The sequence below is a fragment of the Ictalurus furcatus genome, chromosome 4 (assembly GCF_023375685.1).
Source record: "Ictalurus furcatus strain D&B chromosome 4, Billie_1.0, whole genome shotgun sequence".
Classification (NCBI taxonomy): Eukaryota; Metazoa; Chordata; class Actinopteri; order Siluriformes; family Ictaluridae; genus Ictalurus; species Ictalurus furcatus.
Window position 1 is genome coordinate 769,514 of NC_071258.1, and position 18,690 is coordinate 788,203.

Consider the following 18,690-nt stretch of genomic DNA (forward strand, 5'->3'; position numbering starts at 1 on the left):
GTAATTGTTGAGAAGTTGTTGTTGAATATTTCTGTAAGGAGGCATTTTATTACAATTATTTGTAGGTTTTCAGATATAAGACAACATTAAAAAGTAATTGAAAATGGATTTTTTTTAAATAAAAATGAAGTGCTGTTCTTTAACAAAAACAAAATTGTAGCTATAGCAATTTGTTTAGTTAATTAGGCCTATTATAAATTTATTTTTTGTATATAATTTTTGAATACAGTCTCAGTATGACAGCTGTAACTCTTCACTGTAAAACAGAGGAACATTTTACAAAGTCATTATATGACGCTGGTTAAAGATTTATTTAGACCAGTTTCCTCCTCTAGATGTCCTACTTTGACCTATTTTTCGCTTCCCTAAAACAGCAGACCTGGCAACCCAGATCAGCTCCGCTTATACACTGAAAGTCTTCCAGTTCAGCATCAATTTAAATCACACTGAATACAGATTTAAATCACACTGATTATAGAAGAAGAACTTACGTATATATTTATAGATTTATATATATATATTAGACACATTGTGCTGCTTTGTGCCGTGCTGTAGCAGGTTAGAGGTTGTGACATGCGCAGTGCGTCGGGCGGAGGGATGGAGGGGGAGAGAGGGGGGGAGAGGGGAGAGAGGGGAAGAGAGGAAGAGGGAGGGAGAGAGGGATGGATGGAGGCGCGGCGCAGAGTTAAAGGAGTGTCCTTGAATAATCAAGTGTCCGACAATAATAATAGTTCCAGGTTCTGTCAGTGTTTCCACGTTGTTTTCATGTATTTCTCACTCCTCTGTTATGGGGTATTATGGGATTATGGTGTGATTTGAGATCTCTGAGTGTAATAGATTTTAGACCAGTTCCAGCTCCAGGTTCCATTTCCAAATAAAACCGGGTAATAAAGTAAAAGTGCATTGTTAACCCCCGCTTCATTTAACGCAGCACACTCAGTGGGATTTCCACCAACACTTGCACTTCATGTCCAGCCAAATCCCTGCGTGTTTCAGTTCAAACAAATCCCAAACGCGACGATTAAAAGCCTCCATAACTTTAAAAACCCGAGCGCGCCGCTGCTGCCTGCGCGCTCCCGTTACCGCGTCCGCCATTTTAACTCAAATAAACATGTCAGAAGAGCTTATTTTGCTCTCCTAACCCAGGACTCGGGATCTGGAATTAACTGTGTGTGTGTGTGTGTGTGGAGGACAGGTGAGGAGACAGCAGGGTGGGGGAATCTCATCTCAGTGCATTGTGTTGCAGCAGGACGCAAACAGCGCGCGCCGCCGATATTCCTCTTCTTATTCTTCTTCTTCTTATTATTAATATTATTATAGGTTTGTTTATTAAACGGGAGACAATCCGAGCTGCTGAGTCGGACAGCTTTACACGGACTGCTGAGGCATTAAAGGTGAGTGTTCTGGAGAAGAATGTGAAGTCAGATTGAAGCTGGACTGGTGTTTATTATCTAGAGCGCGCTGGGAGACACAAGCGGCCGGTTCGGCGTTAATACAAACCAACCGAACATGACGCACTCCAGCCCAACGCGTTTATATATGCATTACACACACACACACACACACACACACACGTATACATGTGGGCCAGCACAATCCGTAATAGCGATTGCAGTGTGATTATTGTGTTCAGACTGAACACAACTCCGAATATAGCTCATTAAATACTAAAGATCTGTCATTTAAAATGTTTCTAGCTGATTAGTAATCATTTATAGATGCTCTGATAACGTCTCTCTCTCTCTGTGTGTGTGTGTGTGTGTGTGTGTGTGTGTGGAGCCACATTATTTGTATAGCGTTTTGAACAATAGACACGGTCACAAAGCAGTTTTACATAAATCTGTATCTGTAGATCTAAATCCATAATGAACCGTGCACAGGTGACTGTGGCAAGGAAAAACATCCTGAGAAGACATGAGGGAGAACCTTTTGAGAGGAACCAGAGTCATAAGGGGACCGGTACTCCTCTGGGTACTCTTGACCGGATAGTGCGCTTCTAAATAATTATAAATCAGTATACGGGTATAAAGGAGTAAAGACAATCAGTCGTGAGCGTGGTGAAAGGTCTGGAGGTTTCATTGACTCTTCATTAGCTTTTTAAGGATCTTGCTCTTTGTGATAAGTTCGGTGTTGGTGGTGTTGGTGGTGGTGTTGTTGGTGTTGTTGTACTAGTGACAAACAAATCTCATATCAATGATCAGTGAGAAATCCTGGACCTGGTTTATCATGGTTAGGTCTATGATACCACGTATGACATCACATACTCCTGACGTTCTTCTCGAGGAGCCGTGAAGCCGAGTGCCTGGTGGAACGACGCTAAAGTTACACTGTGATGTTTATCAGGAGACGCTACACACATAGAGATCAATACGGTTAGGCAGTCGTACGTCTCGGACATCGTTAAAGGATCTTCTCGAGTACAAACCGTGAGCCAGTGTCTCTCGGATCACTACGGGGCGGTCAGCGAGCTGTACCTGCTGTAGCGCTAGAACCAAACACGCGGTGTGACGCTGGAACCAGCTGCCAGACGATCTCAGATATTCCCCACATCTGGTCATCTTTAATCCCAGACTTCCTTTGACACTTACCTACATGTTTGTTTGTTTTTTTTTCTTTTTCAAAATGTCCTCATTTATGTCCTATTTATAGGAAGTCCTTATATTTTTCCTGTTAGTTATATTTTACACGCTCAGAGGAAAGCGCTATCCGCCGTCTTTCGCATACATGAGCTCACAGATGCTCACGATTGGCTAGTGTTGCTGTGATTGACAGCAGAAAGAGAGTATGCCCCTCCCACCCTGAGAGTGTGGCCAGTTTTGCTCTCTTTGCCACGCATGGCTGTGATTGGATCTCGCGATTTCCTGACCACACAGCAGCACTTCTCAGTAGAAATCCGCAGGTGAGATGATCCGCTGAGGTAAGGGTGAGGAAGAGTTTTTTTTGGGAAGCGCAGATCTTTAGGGTGTCCACCCGAAAGTGAGCTTGTTCATTAGGGAGCTGAATCTTCATCCGTGGTCCTGTAAAGCTGCTTTCCGAATGTGTCGCGAGTCGTGAAGTGGGAGTTTTGGGAATCATTTTGAAGTGTTCCTGATTTTTCTTTGATGTTGTAAAGGATGGTTTGAGTGGTCAGTTTTAGGCCATACATGCGATTAGGCTCATATTTACGATCGATCCTCTGTCTGTGTGGCAGTTTTACAGCACTGGGAATATAAATGAGATACAAACAATAGATTAGAAACATTTCTAAAGCACTTGAATGAATAATTACAGCTGAGCAGGTGGGAAACCATCCGAGGATCATGTGAACGTAGCATTATTCACCAACACTTTCCTTTTGTGTTCTTGGTTTTCTCAGTCTGCACACACACACACACACACACACACACACACACCCTTTAAAGCAAAGTCAGGTTCAAACATGCACTCGAAGTGTTTTTATATGAGCTAGAAGGCCTGTGTTCACGTTCCACCCAGTTCCCATCTCTCGTCCTCATCCCGATGCTCCTGACTCTCATTTCCTGGATGATTTGATAATCAAATCCGTTTGTTTTTTGTCTGTATTTTCTCGTCGCTGCTCTTTCGCTCTCGCTTCTCCCATTTAATCCTGAAGTACAGATTTAAAAAGCCTGTGTTTTTTGTTAAAACTTGTTGTTCGTTAGGACTTTTGAGCGCCGGGTGACTCGTACCATCAGAAATGCTTTTAGGTCATTTGTATTTTTGCAACATGATTCGACTTGAATCAATAAATGAGTCAAATCAGAAGAACGAGTGTTCAGTTCAGAGGTTTTTTCAGTAGTCTGGTAGTTAAGAGTCCGTGTGTATAAACCAGTCAGAGAACTGTGATGATATGAAGGCTGTAGCTGAAAATGTCAGTGTGCTGATGATTAAACCCTCAATTCTTATTAATAAATACTTATTATCCTGAACTCCTGCGTGCTGCGTAGTTTTACATTCATGTTTAATTGATTAATCACATCTATGAATCTATATGCAGAACATGTATGTAATGTATATGTAGCGTTATAAATGCCAATGACCCACTCGTGTATACGTACGTGCACTGCACAGGATCATGTAAATAATGTATAGTGTATATGCAGGAAATGGATCCTGTAATAAGATCTACTCATCCGGTGGAGCGGTCGACGTCATTTCCTTCACAAAGCCTGAAATAGCACAGTAGCCGAGTCAGCACTTTTTTATTTATTTATTACATTTTTCATTCAGCCTGCGAGTGTTTAAAGCAGCAGTGTGCAACTTTTATCAGCTGTGATTTGAATTTCATTTTTCTCCTGCAACTTTGTTAAAACTGTGCATTCATGTTTGAGTTACCTTATAAGAAATGGAGGCGGGGCTCTGTTTCAGGCAGGGGGAGGAGCTTATTTTTTCAGGGCCGGAAAAACTCAAACAGAAGCTTGGGGGCCCATTTATCAAACTTGACTTCAATTGATTTGATGCATTTAAAATGTGTGAAGTAAAAAAATTGTAAAATAGATCAATAATTTGTGGTAAATAAATAAAGCGTGATTAACAGCAGTGACAGAAAAACGAAAATAACAACATATATAAATTACACATGTATATAACACATAAAATATACAATACAAAATGTATAAATTAAATTAATGACTGTGGTAATTAAAATAATGTAAAAGTACCATGATATTAAAAGTAAGGCAAATAATTAAATAAAATAAAAAAGCAGACATAACTATTTCAGAATCTCCATCCTCTCTCACTCCCTCTCACTCTCTCTCCCTCTGTCACTCTCTGTCACTCTCTCACCTCTCTTTCCCTCTGTCACTCCCCCTCACTCTCTCTCACCTCTCTCTCTCACTCTCTCCCTCTCACTCTCTCTCTCTCACTCTCTCTCTCTCCCTCTCACTCTCTTTCTCACCTCCCTCCCCTCTCTCTCACTCCCTCTCACTCTCTCTCACTCTCTCACCTCTCTCTCCCTCTCACTCTCTCTCACCTCTCTCTCACTCACTCCCTCTCACTCTCTTTCTCACTCCCTGTCTCTCTCACTCCCTCTCACTCTCTCACTCTCTCTCTCTCCCTCTTACTCTCTTTCTCACCTCTCTCTCTCTCACTCCCTGTCACTCTCTCTCACTCCCTCTCTCACTCTCTCTCTCTCTCCCTCTCCCTCTCTTTCTCACCTCTCTTTCTCACCCCTCTCCCTCTCACTCTCTCACTCTCTCTCTCTCTCCCTCTCCCTCTCTTTCTCACCTCTCTTTCTCACCCCTCTCCCTCTCACTCTCTCACTCTCTCACTCTCTCTCTCTCTCCCTCTCCCTCTCTTTCTCACCTCTCTTTCTCACCCCTCTCCCTCTCACTCTCTCACTCTCTCTCTCTTTCTCACCCCTCTCCCTCTCACTCTCTCACTCTCTCACTCTCTCTCTCTCTCCCTCTCCCTCTCTTTCTCACCTCTCTTTCTCACCCCTCTCCCTCTCACTCTCTCTCTGCAGGTGTGTGTGATGTAACGTGATAAACTTGTCCACAGTGTTGGACACTGATGTGTGTGTTGGATTCTGTGCTTTATCTAAAGAAACACACACACTGACTGAAGGTGACTGTATTTCTTTACGTTAATCATGTTTCAATTTTTTTTTTCGCTACCAAAAACACAACGAGCTCAAATTCCTACAGGTTTAATAAAATACTTCTTTGTTGTTTATGAAGTTGTCCTTTTTGCTATTGGCTTTTACAAACCTGTTTCTAAAAGCCTATATATATATATAAAGTTTATATAAGGTTTCTGTAAGGAGATGTTTACGTAACGTGTATGGAAGGAGTCTCCAGTGTCAGCGCTGTGTAACAGTCCGAGGTAAAGCTCTTCGAGAGAGAAAAACGAGAGGCTGGAGAGGGAGCGACTGTTTATAGCTGCTGTAACGTAAATATCGTTCTTTAATTTAAAAAACTGTAATTGTTGTTCAGTCGCTGTAGTATAAGGGGAATAAAACACTAGGGGACGTGCTGTTATAGGAAAATAATCAGCGTCAGGGTTATTACATTAACTCCACTTCATCACTCCACCCCAGTGTGTTTTTATTCCTTCCTTACAAATTAAAATGAAAGTTAATAATATCAGGGTTCTTTCTCCCCATTTGTAACTTTATACCGGGTCGTATAGTGCTGCAGCTTATTTATTTGTTTGTTTCTGTCTAATTCTATTTCTGCTGATCATTTAAAAGATTTACAGCCAGTTAATGTGACGAAGGAGAGTCTTATTGATTGAAAGATTTATACATTTGTTCCATTAAAAAGATAAAATGATGAGATGCAATGAAACCGTTATGTTTCAGATGAGATGGAGATTACATGGAGATGAGGGAACACTAATGCTTTTTAGTCAGTAGTCAAGGTACATTTTCCACAGTAATGTGTAATGATGAGATAAAAGGATTGTCTGAGTGATTGTGATGATGTTGAGTAAAATGTCGGTGATCTGTGATGGTATTCCATGAGAGCTCAGATTCCATATCGCTGATGTCTGATCTTCTCTCCGTGTACAGTTCCGGTGCGAGGCCGCAGTCATGTTCTGGAAGTTTGACCTCCACACGGCGTCTCAGGTGGAGAAGCTGCTGGAGAAGGACGACGTGACGCTGACGGAGCTGCTGGATGAAGATGACGTGCTGCAGGAGTGTAAGGCTCAGAACCAGCGCCTCCTCCTCTTCCTCACTCAGGACAGCAGCTTACAGGAGCTTCTCAGCCTCATCACACATGAGCCCCCTAGTGACCGCGAGGAGAAACTGCGCTACAAGTAAGGACACAACAGAAGGGTGTGTCTTAAGATTTCTTTATTAGAAAGAAAAAAAAAAAAGTACATCGGGCTCGTTACACACAGACAGTTTAGTACGAGAAATAGATTCTTCAGTCGTATCTTCTTTCCGACCAATCGGCTGATTCTGTTTGTTCACCGTAGTGCGCACGCATTTCTTTCCCCCCTCTCTCTGCTCCTCAGGTATGCCAACATGGCGTGTGAGCTGCTCACGTGTGACGTATCGGTCATTAATGATAAAGTGGGCGGAGACGATTCTCTCCTGAACATGCTTTACAGCTTCCTGGAGCAGGATCCGCCGCTAAACCCGCTCCTCGCCTCCTTCTTCAGCAAAACATTCGGCAGCCTGATCAGCCGAAAAACCGAGCAGGTGCACGTGGGAATCGTTTTATTGTAGGAATTGACTCAGACACCAAAGAACTGTGATTATAAAGTGTTCAGGCGTAGAGACATAGATCTGTTCTTAAGCCCCGCTCATGATTGGTTGATTTTTGTTGTTGTTGTTGTTGGTGACTGGCTCTTTTCAATGAGTCAGATCATTTGACTTGGCTCATCAATAAGAGTCGACTCTTAAATGACTCACCACCATTTTGTCTTGAATCGGACAAACCAGCACTTTTATTTATTTTACTAGACGTCTGTGCTCTGTGATTTTACCCTGCACCTTGTTCACGCCATCTTGTCTCGCAGACGATCAGCTTCCTGAGGAAGAAGGAGGGATTTCTAGGGTTGGTGTTGAAGCACATGTACGTGTCGGCCATGATGGACCTCCTGCTGCGCCTCATCAGCTGTGTGGAACCGGTTCAGCTCCGACACGACGTCCTCACCGTGAGTCGCACCGTCCCACTGCTCTGTATAGGGATAATAAATACACGTTAGGCTTCGCTTTACGTTACGCACTACAGGAAGTGAATATAATCTGTGTTTTGTTAAAATTCTACATTAATCATGCTGTGTGTGTGTGTGTGTGTGTGTGTGTGTGTGTGTGTGTGTGTGTTTTTAGTGGCTGGATGAAGAGAAGCTTATTCAGAGAATAACCGAGTTAATTCAGCCTCACACTGATAATGAGGTCAGTCTCATTCCTGTTAAAATAGCATTTAAATTTGACTTCATTATTATTTAAATTCATTTGAATATTAATGAGTATAACATGAGCAGGAGTGATGCTGTGTTTTTACGCACGGAGCCATCTTCTACTTATTTTCCTCCAGAATACAGGGTGGCAGAATCCAGAATAGCTTCCTGTTGAGTACAGATGCTCGTTATATAGTGTATAATATACAGCGCCCTCCGTTAATATTGGCACCCTTATTACACATAAGCAAAGAAGGCTGTGAAAAATTGTCTTTATTGTTTAACCTTTTGATCTTTTGTTAAAATTCACAAAGATACTGAGGTTTATCCAAAAAAATCTCTTTGTTAAATACAGGTGTATATTAGTGGAGGGCACTGTAACAGTGCGCTAGATAAGCACTGATGAAAATCAACCAACTTAATTAAAAGCTGGGGGAAAAAAAAGCACAGATTATTTAGAGATTTTTTTTTTCTTGCATGAAGCAACACACCGGTCACGTAGCCAAATGAAATGTGTTTTAATACACGTTTTAACATATATTTAGTGTCTAAAAAAACCTCAAATGAATTAAAATGGTTTAACATTGTTTTTGGACAAGATGTAATTATGTAAATGTTATGCAAATTTGAATTATAATTGAAGAGAGTAATTAATTCTGACAGCCACAATAATCCCATGATGATTTCATGTGCTTTATATTCTTATTAACTGAGCTGTAGACCAGGAAAATTTAAGAGGTGTGTGTGTGTGTGTGTTGGCTGACAGAGGCAGTCGAATGCCTCTCAGGCTCTGTGTGACATCATCCGCATGGGTCGTGATCAGCCCGGACTGCAGGAGCTGTCAGGTTCTGACCCCCTGCTCACTACACTGGAGCTGTGAGTGTGTGAGTGTGTGTGTGTGAGTGTGTGAGCCAGAGTGCATGTGAGAGACACGTGCCAGGGAGCATGAGAGCATGTGCAAAGGTCAGTGTGTACACAGTCCTCTCCAGAAGTATTGGAACACCAAGGCCAATTCTATTATTTTCACTTTCCATCGAAAACATTCGGGATTGAGAACCGTACATCGCAATTCCAGATTTCATTTCCTGATGCATACATTTTTTATATATATAATAAAACTTCAAGACTGATGTGTTCCTATACTTTTGCTCACCTAATAATTGTGTGGTCTGATACAGAAGGTTCTGTGTTTTATGGTGTGTAACACGTCTAGATTTATTAAACACCTCAACTCTCGTCTCATCTCCATCTTCTGATCTCAGACCCAGACGTCTCTGGTGTAGAGCACACACACATGAACTGGCCTTGTGTTCCTATAGTTTCGGAGGGGTGTGTGTGTGTATGTGTGTGTGTATGTGTGTGTGTATGTGTGTGTGTGTGTGTGTGTGTGTGTGTGTGTGTTCGTTCTAATTTATTAATATTAGATGTTATTAGTGATCAGTTGAAAGCATTCAGAAAACGTGTGTGTGTGTGTGTGTGTGTGTGTGTGTGTGTCAGACAGCAGAGTGTGGAATCTCTGTTAAAGAACATGTTTGAGGGAGAGAGGAGTGAAGTCTGCATAGTAAACGGGACTCAAGTTTTACTCGCTTTATTGGAGACTCGCAAAACAGGGTGAGTAACACACACACACACACACACGCACACACACACACACACACAGATCAGGAAGGACGCTTGGAACAGTTATTACAGATTCCACACTACACCTAAAAGTTCATTAGGCACGAAAAGACAATCTTCTCTCTCCTTTAACAACCTGAAGCACACGGTTCACTCGCAGGTGACCTGCTGTGTCCCGCTGTGTCCCGGATCAGGGTTCAGGTGTCAGGTGCGTACCTGAGTTCAGGTAGAGGTTCTGTCCGAGCAGACTGATGAAAACGTTTTCACCGAACTGTGAATTTGACCTTCGCTTTGAGACAGCTGGGCTTTCTAATGTGACTCTTTATAAGTAACAGATGTGTTCTTGAGTAAACCCTGACGGAGTGTGTGTGTGTGTGTGTGTGTGTGTGTGTGTGTGTGTGTGTGTGTGTGTGTGTGTGTGTGTGTTACAGGGTGGAGCTGATAGATCCGGGATCTCAGGCTCTGAATCAGTCGTATTCTGTAAACAACAGCATCTTATTGGGCATTGAGGCGCATCTGAAGCACTACCGCCATCTGCTGCTCGAGCCACCTAAGGTACTGTATCTCACACACACACACACACACACACACACACACACACACACACACACCTGAGCACACAGTCACACCATTATTTGGAATAAACTACAGCATTAAAAATAAGTTTGTAAAATTTGAGGGGTTTTTTTTTCACTAATCGTGCCAATCATAAGGCTCCACCCACAACCTCCAGAGAAACTCCACCCACTTTCATAGGTACAGTTATGTGCAGTAGTTTAAAGGTAAAGCGTTAAATGATCTGTGTCTCGTACAGAAGTGCAGCATGTTGACGACTCTCGGGGTTCTGGAGGAGCCGTTCGGGAACGCTCGACTTCACGCCTGCAGGCTGATGGCCGCTCTGCTCAACACCCGTGCTCCCAGAATGCACCAGGAGCTCTGCCGACTCGACATGATCAACCTGCTCCTGGTCAGAACTTTGCTGTTCTCAGATTCTCCACATTTTTGTTTTGTTTGTTTTAAAAAAAAAATCCTAATCAGTACCTTCTCACACCTCCTCGTGCTCCTGTTCCAGGACCTGTTTTTTAAATTCACCTGGAACAATTTCCTCCATGTTCAAGTGGAGCAGTGTGTGTCGGCCATCCTCAATCAGACGGCACCTGACGGGACGGTGGAGGACAGCCCAGAGCCGAAACGACCCGAGAGCACACTCACGGACACGGCTCACGCGCAGCACGGAGACGCGGCCATGTTCTCACACCAAGATCTCCTCACGCATGTAAGATATCTGGTCATGTTCAGGACTTAAAGGTGCGTTGGGAAGAATTTAGTGGTTAACTAAATAAATGGTGGTGAACTATAGAAACATGCGAGTGCTTAATTTACTCATTGACTCCGCCTACCGGCCACACCCATGTTACACAAAGCCCCGCCTCCTAGACTTTCTAGACTTTCACTTATGACATCGTTTGGGGAAACATTGGGAAAAATCGGATTTGTTATAGTGTGTGTGTGTGTGTGTGTGTGTGTGTGTGTGTGTACTGAAGCTGTTTCAGACCTGCAGATTGGTACAGCGGATTCTCGACGCTTGGGAGGAGAACGAAAGAACACAGTAAGAGCTACGTGAAAACTTAATGTGATCTGTAATACATGCTGATGTGTGTGTGTGTGTGTGTGTGTGTGTGTGTGTGAGTTTAGGTCTTTGTAAGTACCAAAAATAAGTTAAGATCCTCATAAAGATAGGTCAAATGTCTTCACAATCACCCGGTCCTCAATAAATAAATAAATGAAAGTGCCGGAAGATTTTCCTCTGGTTACTGAGGTTCGGTTTAGGTGTATCAATAATTAGCTAATTAGTAACTGATGTGTTAATGGCATGTCCTCACTAAGTGGTGTGTGTGTGTGTGTGTGTGTGTGTATGTGTGTGTCAGGTCTGAGGGTGGCATGAGGAGGGGCTACATGGGGCATCTGACCCGGATAGCGAATGCGGTGGTACACAGTGTGGAGACAGGAGCTGCTCAGGGTCACATCACGCAGCTTATAGACGGTACGAACGAATTTATTCGTAAATTATTCGCAGGAGCGTTTACACAAGAGGTGCGTCGCGCATGAAAATGTTTCACTCCTGAGTTTGTGTACATTTCTCGATACGGAGTCTCATTAAAGTGAAACTCGACCGATCGTCTTCAGATCGTTTAATTGTCCGAGTTTCTGCGATTTTATAAAATACAGATTACGTGGTCACGTTCGGATCGTTATTTATTTCAGTCGCTTCATATTAACGTCTCGACAGGAAATGATTACAAAATAAATCCATTAAGTAACGCAACTAATCCTAGCGGTTCGATCAGGAGAACAGTAACGGCTCCGTATAAGAGGAGGAGTCGGTGTGTGTCGGGGGTGGGCTAGTGTGTCGGCGTGTGTTGGGGGGAGTCGGTGTGCGTCGGGGGAAGTCGTGGTGTTGCTCTTTGTAATTGTGTGTGTGTGTGTGTGTGTGTGTGTGTGTGTGTGTGTGTGTGTGAGACACAGATCTACCTGAGGATTATAGACAACGTTGGCAGAAATTTGTGGACGAAACGTTAGCAGAGACTAACAAGAAAAACGCAGTGGATCTGGTAAGTTAAATGAGAACGGGGAGAAACGTGATGCAGTGAAGATTTCCAGTAGATCACAGTGTCTTCAACAACAATACAGAACCTGTTTATTTACAATTTAAAATCAGTGTAATCATTTACACTCTCGGTGTATAATGTTTACATTTTATTTTTATTTTATTTATATCATCGACAAATTTACAAATTTACCAGCTTGTGTGTGTGTGTGTGTGTGTGTGTGTGTGTGTGTGTGTGTGTGTGTGTGTGTGTTTTCAGGTCTTTTCTGACTACCAGATCCAGCAAATGACGGCGAACTTTGTTGACCAGTTTGGGTTTAATGATGATGAGTTTGGGGAACACGACGACGGCATCAAGTAACTTCACTTCCTCATAAATGTGTAAAGTACAGGAGTCTGATAACGAGCGGTGTCTCGCCTTCACACAACCTGTTTCACTTCTAATACCTCAGAGCATTGTGTGTTGGCCTCAGTCCATTTTTAGTATCATCATTTCACTGTGTGTGTGTGTGTGTGTGTGTGTGTGTGTGTGTGTGTGTGTGTGTGTGTGATTATTGTGTAGTACCCCTGCTCAGGTTTCTGTATCTGTCTGCTTTTCAGTGCGGCGTTTAATCGCATCGGAGGAATCAAATGCAATCTGGTGGATGAAGGCGTGAGTTTTACCTTCTTCTTTAATCCCATTCCAACCTGTCCTTTAGTTACAATATACAATATGCAGTCAAAAGTATTCACCCCCCATTGCAAATGAGGTTTATTGTCAGAATGTACAGACTTTCAGCTGTTTGCGATGAACAAATCAAACAAAAGTGATTGAAATAGTTCGACACAACGAATACTTCAAGCGGTTTCCCCAAATTCAACTGAAAATGCAACTTATAATGACTTCTCCAGTCTCAAAATTATTCACCCCCCTGAATAGAATCCCTCAAAACAGCACAGATATTCAGAACAGGTGTTGTCTCAAGCACACCTGATGCTAAAATAATCAAGGGCTTCATTAGTTGCAGCAGGTGTGCTTGAGCTGGAACACATGAAATACCTGAACTGGCTCGGGGTAGAAAATGTATGAAATACCTGGACGGGGCAGAAAAAGGAAGCTATCGACGACTGCAAGCAGATTTGTGAGAAGGCAGGTTGTGAAAAACCCTCCAGTGACTGTAAAAGACCTGCAGCGAGACTCGGTGTAACAGCACTGAGGTTTCAGTGAGCACAGTAAGGTGTGTACTAAACGCAGAAGGTTCCCATGCCAGAACTCCAAGATGTTCACCACTACTGACCCAAAAGCACAAGAAAAGTCACTTTTCAGCACGATGGATCGGCAGTATGTCTGGAGGAAGGAGAATGAAGAAAGAACACTCTGTCTACAGTCGAGCATGGTGGAGGCTCGGTGATGCTCTGCGGCTGCTCTGCATCCTCTGGCACTGGAAACCTGCAGCGTGTGGAAGGTGAGATGGATTCATTGAAGTATCAGGAAATCCTAGGAGAAAACCTCATGCAGTCTGTGAGGAAGCTGAAGCTTGGGCGTCACCGGACCTTCCAACAGGACAATGATCCCAAGCGCACCTCAAATTCCACCAAAGCTTGGTTGAAGTCCTGGAAGATTCTACAGATCCATCACAGTCACCTGACTTGAACCCCATAGAAAATCTCAGGTGGGATTTGAAGAAGTGGGATTTCATCTCAGTTGGGGTTTTGCTATGTACACCCCCCCCCACCCCGCCCCCACAATGTGAACGTGAACTGACTAGAAGCAGATTTTGGACTGAAATTTGTAAAATGTTTGTGTATTTGTTTCCCCAGCCGAGCGCAGGAGCGTTTCAGGCCTGCACTAAGGGGAAAATCCGTGCGTTTGATGATGCGGATGAGGAGGAGGACATCTGGGAGGACAAAGAAATAAACTACGCAACACAAGTGAAATCTAGAACCAGGTCAGTTTCAGTATTTTATCATATTTTGGCGTTTATTCCGAAACGCAAAAAAAAAACAACTAAGCCACGTCCCAAAATTTGAATCGAAATTCCGCGTCTTTTTTTCTCGGCAGGTTCGGCGTGACATCGACCCTGAAGAGTGACATCGAGGGCGGGCCTCTGAGGCGTCTGGGGTCACCTGATCTGGAGTGTTTTCCAGACTGCAAACAGCTCCTGGACAACAGCAGGAGTGAAGACGCGGATAAGGACAGCAGCCTTCCACAGAGTGAGCACCGTACTGATAACCGTTAACATTTCTGGAAGGAGTCTCCAGTGCCAGCACTTTGTAGCAGTTGAGCTGTAACTTCAAGTTTTCTAATAGAGAAAACGTCAAGTTTCTCTCTCTCCCTCTCTCTCCCCGACCTCTCTCTCTCTCTCCCCCTCTCTCTCTCTCTCCCTCTCTCTCTCTCTCCCTCTCTCTCTCTCCCCCTCTCTCTCTCTCTCTCCCTCTCTCTCCCTCTCTTTCCCTCTCTCTCTCTCTCTCTCTCTTTCTCTCTCTCTCCCTCTCTCCGCCCTCTCTCGCTCCCCCTCTCTCTCCCCCTATCTCTCTCCCCCTATCTCTCTCCCCCTATCTCTCTCCCCCTATCTCTCTCCCCCTGTCTCTCTCCCCCTGTCTCTCTCTCCCTCTCTCTCTCTCTCTCTCCCTCTCCCTTTCTCAACCCCCCCCCTCTCCCTCTCTCTCTCTCTCTCTCTCTCTCTCTCTCTCTCTCTCTCTCTCTCTCTCTCTCTGTGTGTGTTGGAGCAGGTCCAGGTTGGGTGGCGAGTTTTGAGGACGATTTTAACTTTAAGGCGGACTTTGCGGGCGTGGCCATCGACAACGGGTCAGGAGTGTGGGGCAGCACCACGGCTCCACTAAACGACAGCGAGGATAAAGGCTGGGCCACGTTCACTGACTTCCAACCTTTCTGCTGGTGAGGTCACACTTTCTTCTCTTCACTTATTTTGTTTGCTTTGTTCATGAAAACATTTACGTGTTGCAGTTTTAACTGTCACCTGAAGGTGGCAGCAGACCGTGTTAGCACTCATAGCTATAGTGCAAGAGCTGGACGCTCTCACTAGTCTAGACCTGCACATTAATTTACAGAATGATATTTACTCAAGGCTACAGACAAAAAGAGTTCACTGTGAGAAGGAGCGATTTCTACAGAGCTGGAAACAAGAAGACTTTTTTCATGGAGAGCAAATGTGTGTCTCGTATGTCAAACTGTCTCAGTAATTACGGAAATTAACATTGTTCTGTCCTCTGCCCACGTGTCTGAGTGTGAGTGTGTGTAGAAAGATAGCCAAACACATTTCAGTTGATCGAGAGGCTTGAATGACACGTTTTACTGGAGTTTCTTGAGGGCGATCATGTGATTTCTCTCATTCTCCTTATGGTTTTTGTGAAACTGAAAAGAAAGTATAAATATGCTTACTTGATGCACATTATTCAACGGATCTTCAACTTCAAATCTTCGAATTATGACCGAACAGATTAAAGTATTACAGAAGACACGACACGATATGTATTTCGATGTGGTCTAATCCGGCCCCTTGTAAACCCCTGATCTAAAAGGTTTGTTCTTATACCGATTTTATCTCGGAGCGGGAGAAAAAAAAAGTTTCATCAGTGTTCAGGGAAATGATACGCTAATAAATGGATCATTTGTGGTTTTTGTAAGTAATGTAACAGCTATTTAAGCTTCAATCGATCAGGAAAACATTTCACAACATGCATTTTTGTCAGTCGGGAATTTAAATGTGGTGTTCTCTGTAGCTCGGACTCCGGAGCGCGCTGCAGCTCTCCTGTGGACTCGGACAACTCGGAGAAACAGAACCAAGATAAAGATGGTGAGAGATCACACTTTTTTTTTTTTTCCTCTCTGTTTGTTCTGATCTGATTTACTCCATATGGAAAAGATATGTGTGTGTGTGTGTGTGTGTTTCAGTGAGGGGCTCGGCGGCGTGTGTGTGGAGTGTGTGTGGAGCGAGGAAAGCTCCTCTGGTGGCGTCGGACAGCAGCTCCAGCGGCTCGGACAGCGAGGACGAGGAGGAGAGGAGCGAAGCGGCCGGCAACAAGGGGAACGTTACAGTCACTACAGACGGCAAAAACGAGAAAACACTCCTTAACCGGTACTCACACACACACACACACACACACACGCAGGAAGCTGCACCATTACGAACTCTCCCGTCTCCATGGAAACCAAAGCACTTTGGTGTGCATTTCCTACGTACGCGTGAGACTTTACTTCCTACCTGCAATGAAAGGAAAACCTTTCAGTAGTTTTGTCGTTCAATATGGTTTCATCTTCTCCTGTCGTCTAATCGTACAAGACCTCTCGATAAATGCATGTGTATGGAGAAAAATAACGTTTGGGAGGGAAGTAGCGGAGATCGTTAGCGTCTCTGGTGAGTGTACAGTACGTAGTTATCACAGTTGGATTGCTTTGTGTTTAGTTTTCACTATATATACTGTAGCTACTACCGTTTCTCATCAGAACGAACAAACAGGCCACGCCCACTCACTAAACGGCCACACGAGCGAGACTGTACAGGTGTGTGAGGTATGCGTTCCTGACCCGCTGTTTGTTTACTCCCGAACATTTCAGCGACGCGGACGCTAAATCGCTGGGTTTCGTGGCCGAACCTCCTCCAGCGGCGGAGCAGAAAACGGACTGAAGGGGAACGCGTGAGTATTCGAGCTTTGTTTCACAGTTTACGCGTTTACGTCACGGCTTATACGGTTTTATCCCTCTGTATCTCTCTTCAGGGAAAACTCGAGCGTTAATGGTCCGATGAAAACGCTCTCGGAGTGTCCTCCCGGTGTTTGTGACGTCATCACTGCCCCGCCCACAACAAACAAACAAACGAACATCCGTTTCCATCGAGCGTGTAAAAGTTATAATTCAGGATGGAAACACCGGAGTGTTTTTTTCTTTTCTTTCTCAGCTGTGATTAGTAGAGAACCGGGCTGCGGCACTGAGGTGTAATAATGCGGATTCCTGCAGTTATAAATGTATATAAACATAAGAACAGCTGAAATCTACAGTTAGTGTGGCTTTATCTCACGGCTACACGGCTCTTTAGAACACGTTCACGCGCACTGCGTTGACTCCAGGAAGCACAAAGCAGCACTGGAGACTCTATGACCGGTTTATGACGCGTCACCACGGAGACGTTAGAGTTTATGCTTACAGTCCGGACAAAACTGTTGTAATTCTAATTTTTATACTTATTTTGCAAGTTCTGAGCACATTTATGAAGCTTTACGACATTTTTCTATAAACCAAGCCACGCCATTCCTGTTCGTTCCTCCGAGGTACGAAACCGCGCAGAAGAAATTCTCGACAGAGACGATTACAGAGAAGGAGGAGGACCTTAACATGCAAAAAGTTCAAATGTAAAACAGGGATTTAAAAAAAAAAAAAAAGCCTACATAATAAATCATAATTACTTAATTATTTAGGAGTAAAAAGTGTACATTTGGGAACAAATCATATTGAAACCTGTTTGATTTTTCCACTTATTCTTTTAACTTACTTTACTTTCCGTTTTACTTTTTGTATTTATTTTTCATTTAAGGTTATATTTTAATGTGTGTGCTAACCACAGAAAAAAATTGGTCCTGATTATGATTTAATGATTTAATGAATGCATTAATTCTTTCCTTTCTAACCAGTTATTATTTATGTTTTGGGGTTTTTTTTTTTTTTCCCCCCTGGTTCAATTTCTTTTCTTTTTAGTTTCGTGGCCCTCTTCGTCCTCCATAGAAGATGCTTTCAAAGTCATTAAATAGAAAGTTTCTGAAACACATTGCTATAAAATGTAAACACTATTCCAAAAAAGCCTGCAAGATTATATTTTCCATCTGAAAATACTACATTTCTCTGTAAAACACCCGTGCAGAAGAAATAAATGTAAATGTTTAGAAATAATGTAGGGTGCCAAGACTTTTTGCACTGTGAAAATGTTTGGTTTTTTTTGGGGGGGGGGGGGGAATAAATCAAAATGCTGTGGTGAAGGTTTATAAAGTATACATTAGTGCTTCATAACACGGTTATAAAGGACAAATTGACTAATTAACTGTAGAAGGTAAAAATAAATCCGCTGCATAAATTAATTAAATAATTACACAGTAAGTGCATGAGTAAATAAATAGATAACTAAATAAATAAATACGTTTTCATGGATGTTTAATAAATAAATAGATTAATTAATTAATCAATAAAACTATTTTAAAATAAATGTCTAAAAAAGAAAAGAGTTTAACGCTTAAAAAATGTACAACCTTTAAGGGTTCTACTGTAGTCCCTCTGAGAGAACCCTTAACGGTTCTGCTGTAGTCCCTCCGAGAGAACCCTTAACGGTTCTGCTGTAGTCCCTCCGAGAGAACCCTTAACGGTTCTGCTGTAGTCCCTCCGAGAGAACCCTTAACGGTTCGATGTCGAACCCTACAGCGAAGAGTTTCATTTGAAGAGCATCAAACTTCCATCTCCATAAATGAAAGAAATGTATATAAATTTAAATCATAAATGAAAGAAATGTATATAAATTTAAATCATAAATGAAAGGAATACACTTTCAGGGAAGTTAGACGACGTTCTTTATTATGGATGCTTTATAGAACAGTTATAAGACTTTATAAGCGTGCGTTATTAAAGA

The 18,690-nt window shown here is 43.0% G+C and overlaps 1 protein-coding gene across 4 annotated transcripts; it reads left to right on the forward strand.

Annotated features, from left to right (window-relative positions):
* The first annotated feature begins 643 nt into the window (after window positions 1-643).
* Window positions 644-17,978, forward strand: ppp6r2b (protein phosphatase 6, regulatory subunit 2b). Of its 4 annotated transcripts, XM_053622441.1 has the most exons (22): window positions 644-1,394; window positions 6,512-6,759; window positions 6,961-7,147; window positions 7,468-7,605; window positions 7,781-7,846; window positions 8,618-8,727; window positions 9,349-9,462; window positions 9,903-10,026; window positions 10,286-10,438; window positions 10,544-10,747; window positions 11,016-11,080; window positions 11,400-11,515; window positions 11,998-12,083; window positions 12,339-12,436; window positions 12,680-12,731; window positions 13,880-14,007; window positions 14,121-14,272; window positions 14,792-14,957; window positions 15,803-15,876; window positions 15,975-16,158; window positions 16,638-16,717; window positions 16,799-17,978. In XM_053622441.1, exons 2-21 carry the CDS (start codon window positions 6,533-6,535, stop codon window positions 16,705-16,707), a joined length of 2,514 nt encoding a protein of 837 aa, XP_053478416.1. In that variant the 5' UTR covers window positions 644-1,394; window positions 6,512-6,532; the 3' UTR covers window positions 16,708-16,717; window positions 16,799-17,978. The 4 variants fall into 4 exon arrangements, 3 of the variants coding, with proteins under 3 accessions (XP_053478416.1, XP_053478415.1, XP_053478414.1); XR_008385668.1 differs by having other exon boundaries at window positions 15,975-16,717; XM_053622440.1 differs by having other exon boundaries at window positions 644-1,195; window positions 1,321-1,394; window positions 15,975-17,978.
* The last annotated feature ends 712 nt before the right edge of the window (window positions 17,979-18,690 follow it).

Bases quoted from the DNA above. Each gene is read 5' to 3' on its own strand.
- ppp6r2b (XM_053622439.1), top strand. From the start codon at position 6,533: ATGTTCTGGAAGTTTGACCTCCACACGGCGTCTCAGGTGGAGAAGCTG. The intron at 9,463-9,902 runs GTGAGTAACACA...TGTGTGTTACAG, and splicing joins TTGGAGACTCGCAAAACAGG to GGTGGAGCTGATAGATCCGG. The intron at 12,084-12,338 runs GTAAGTTAAATG...GTGTGTTTTCAG, and splicing joins AGAAAAACGCAGTGGATCTG to GTCTTTTCTGACTACCAGAT.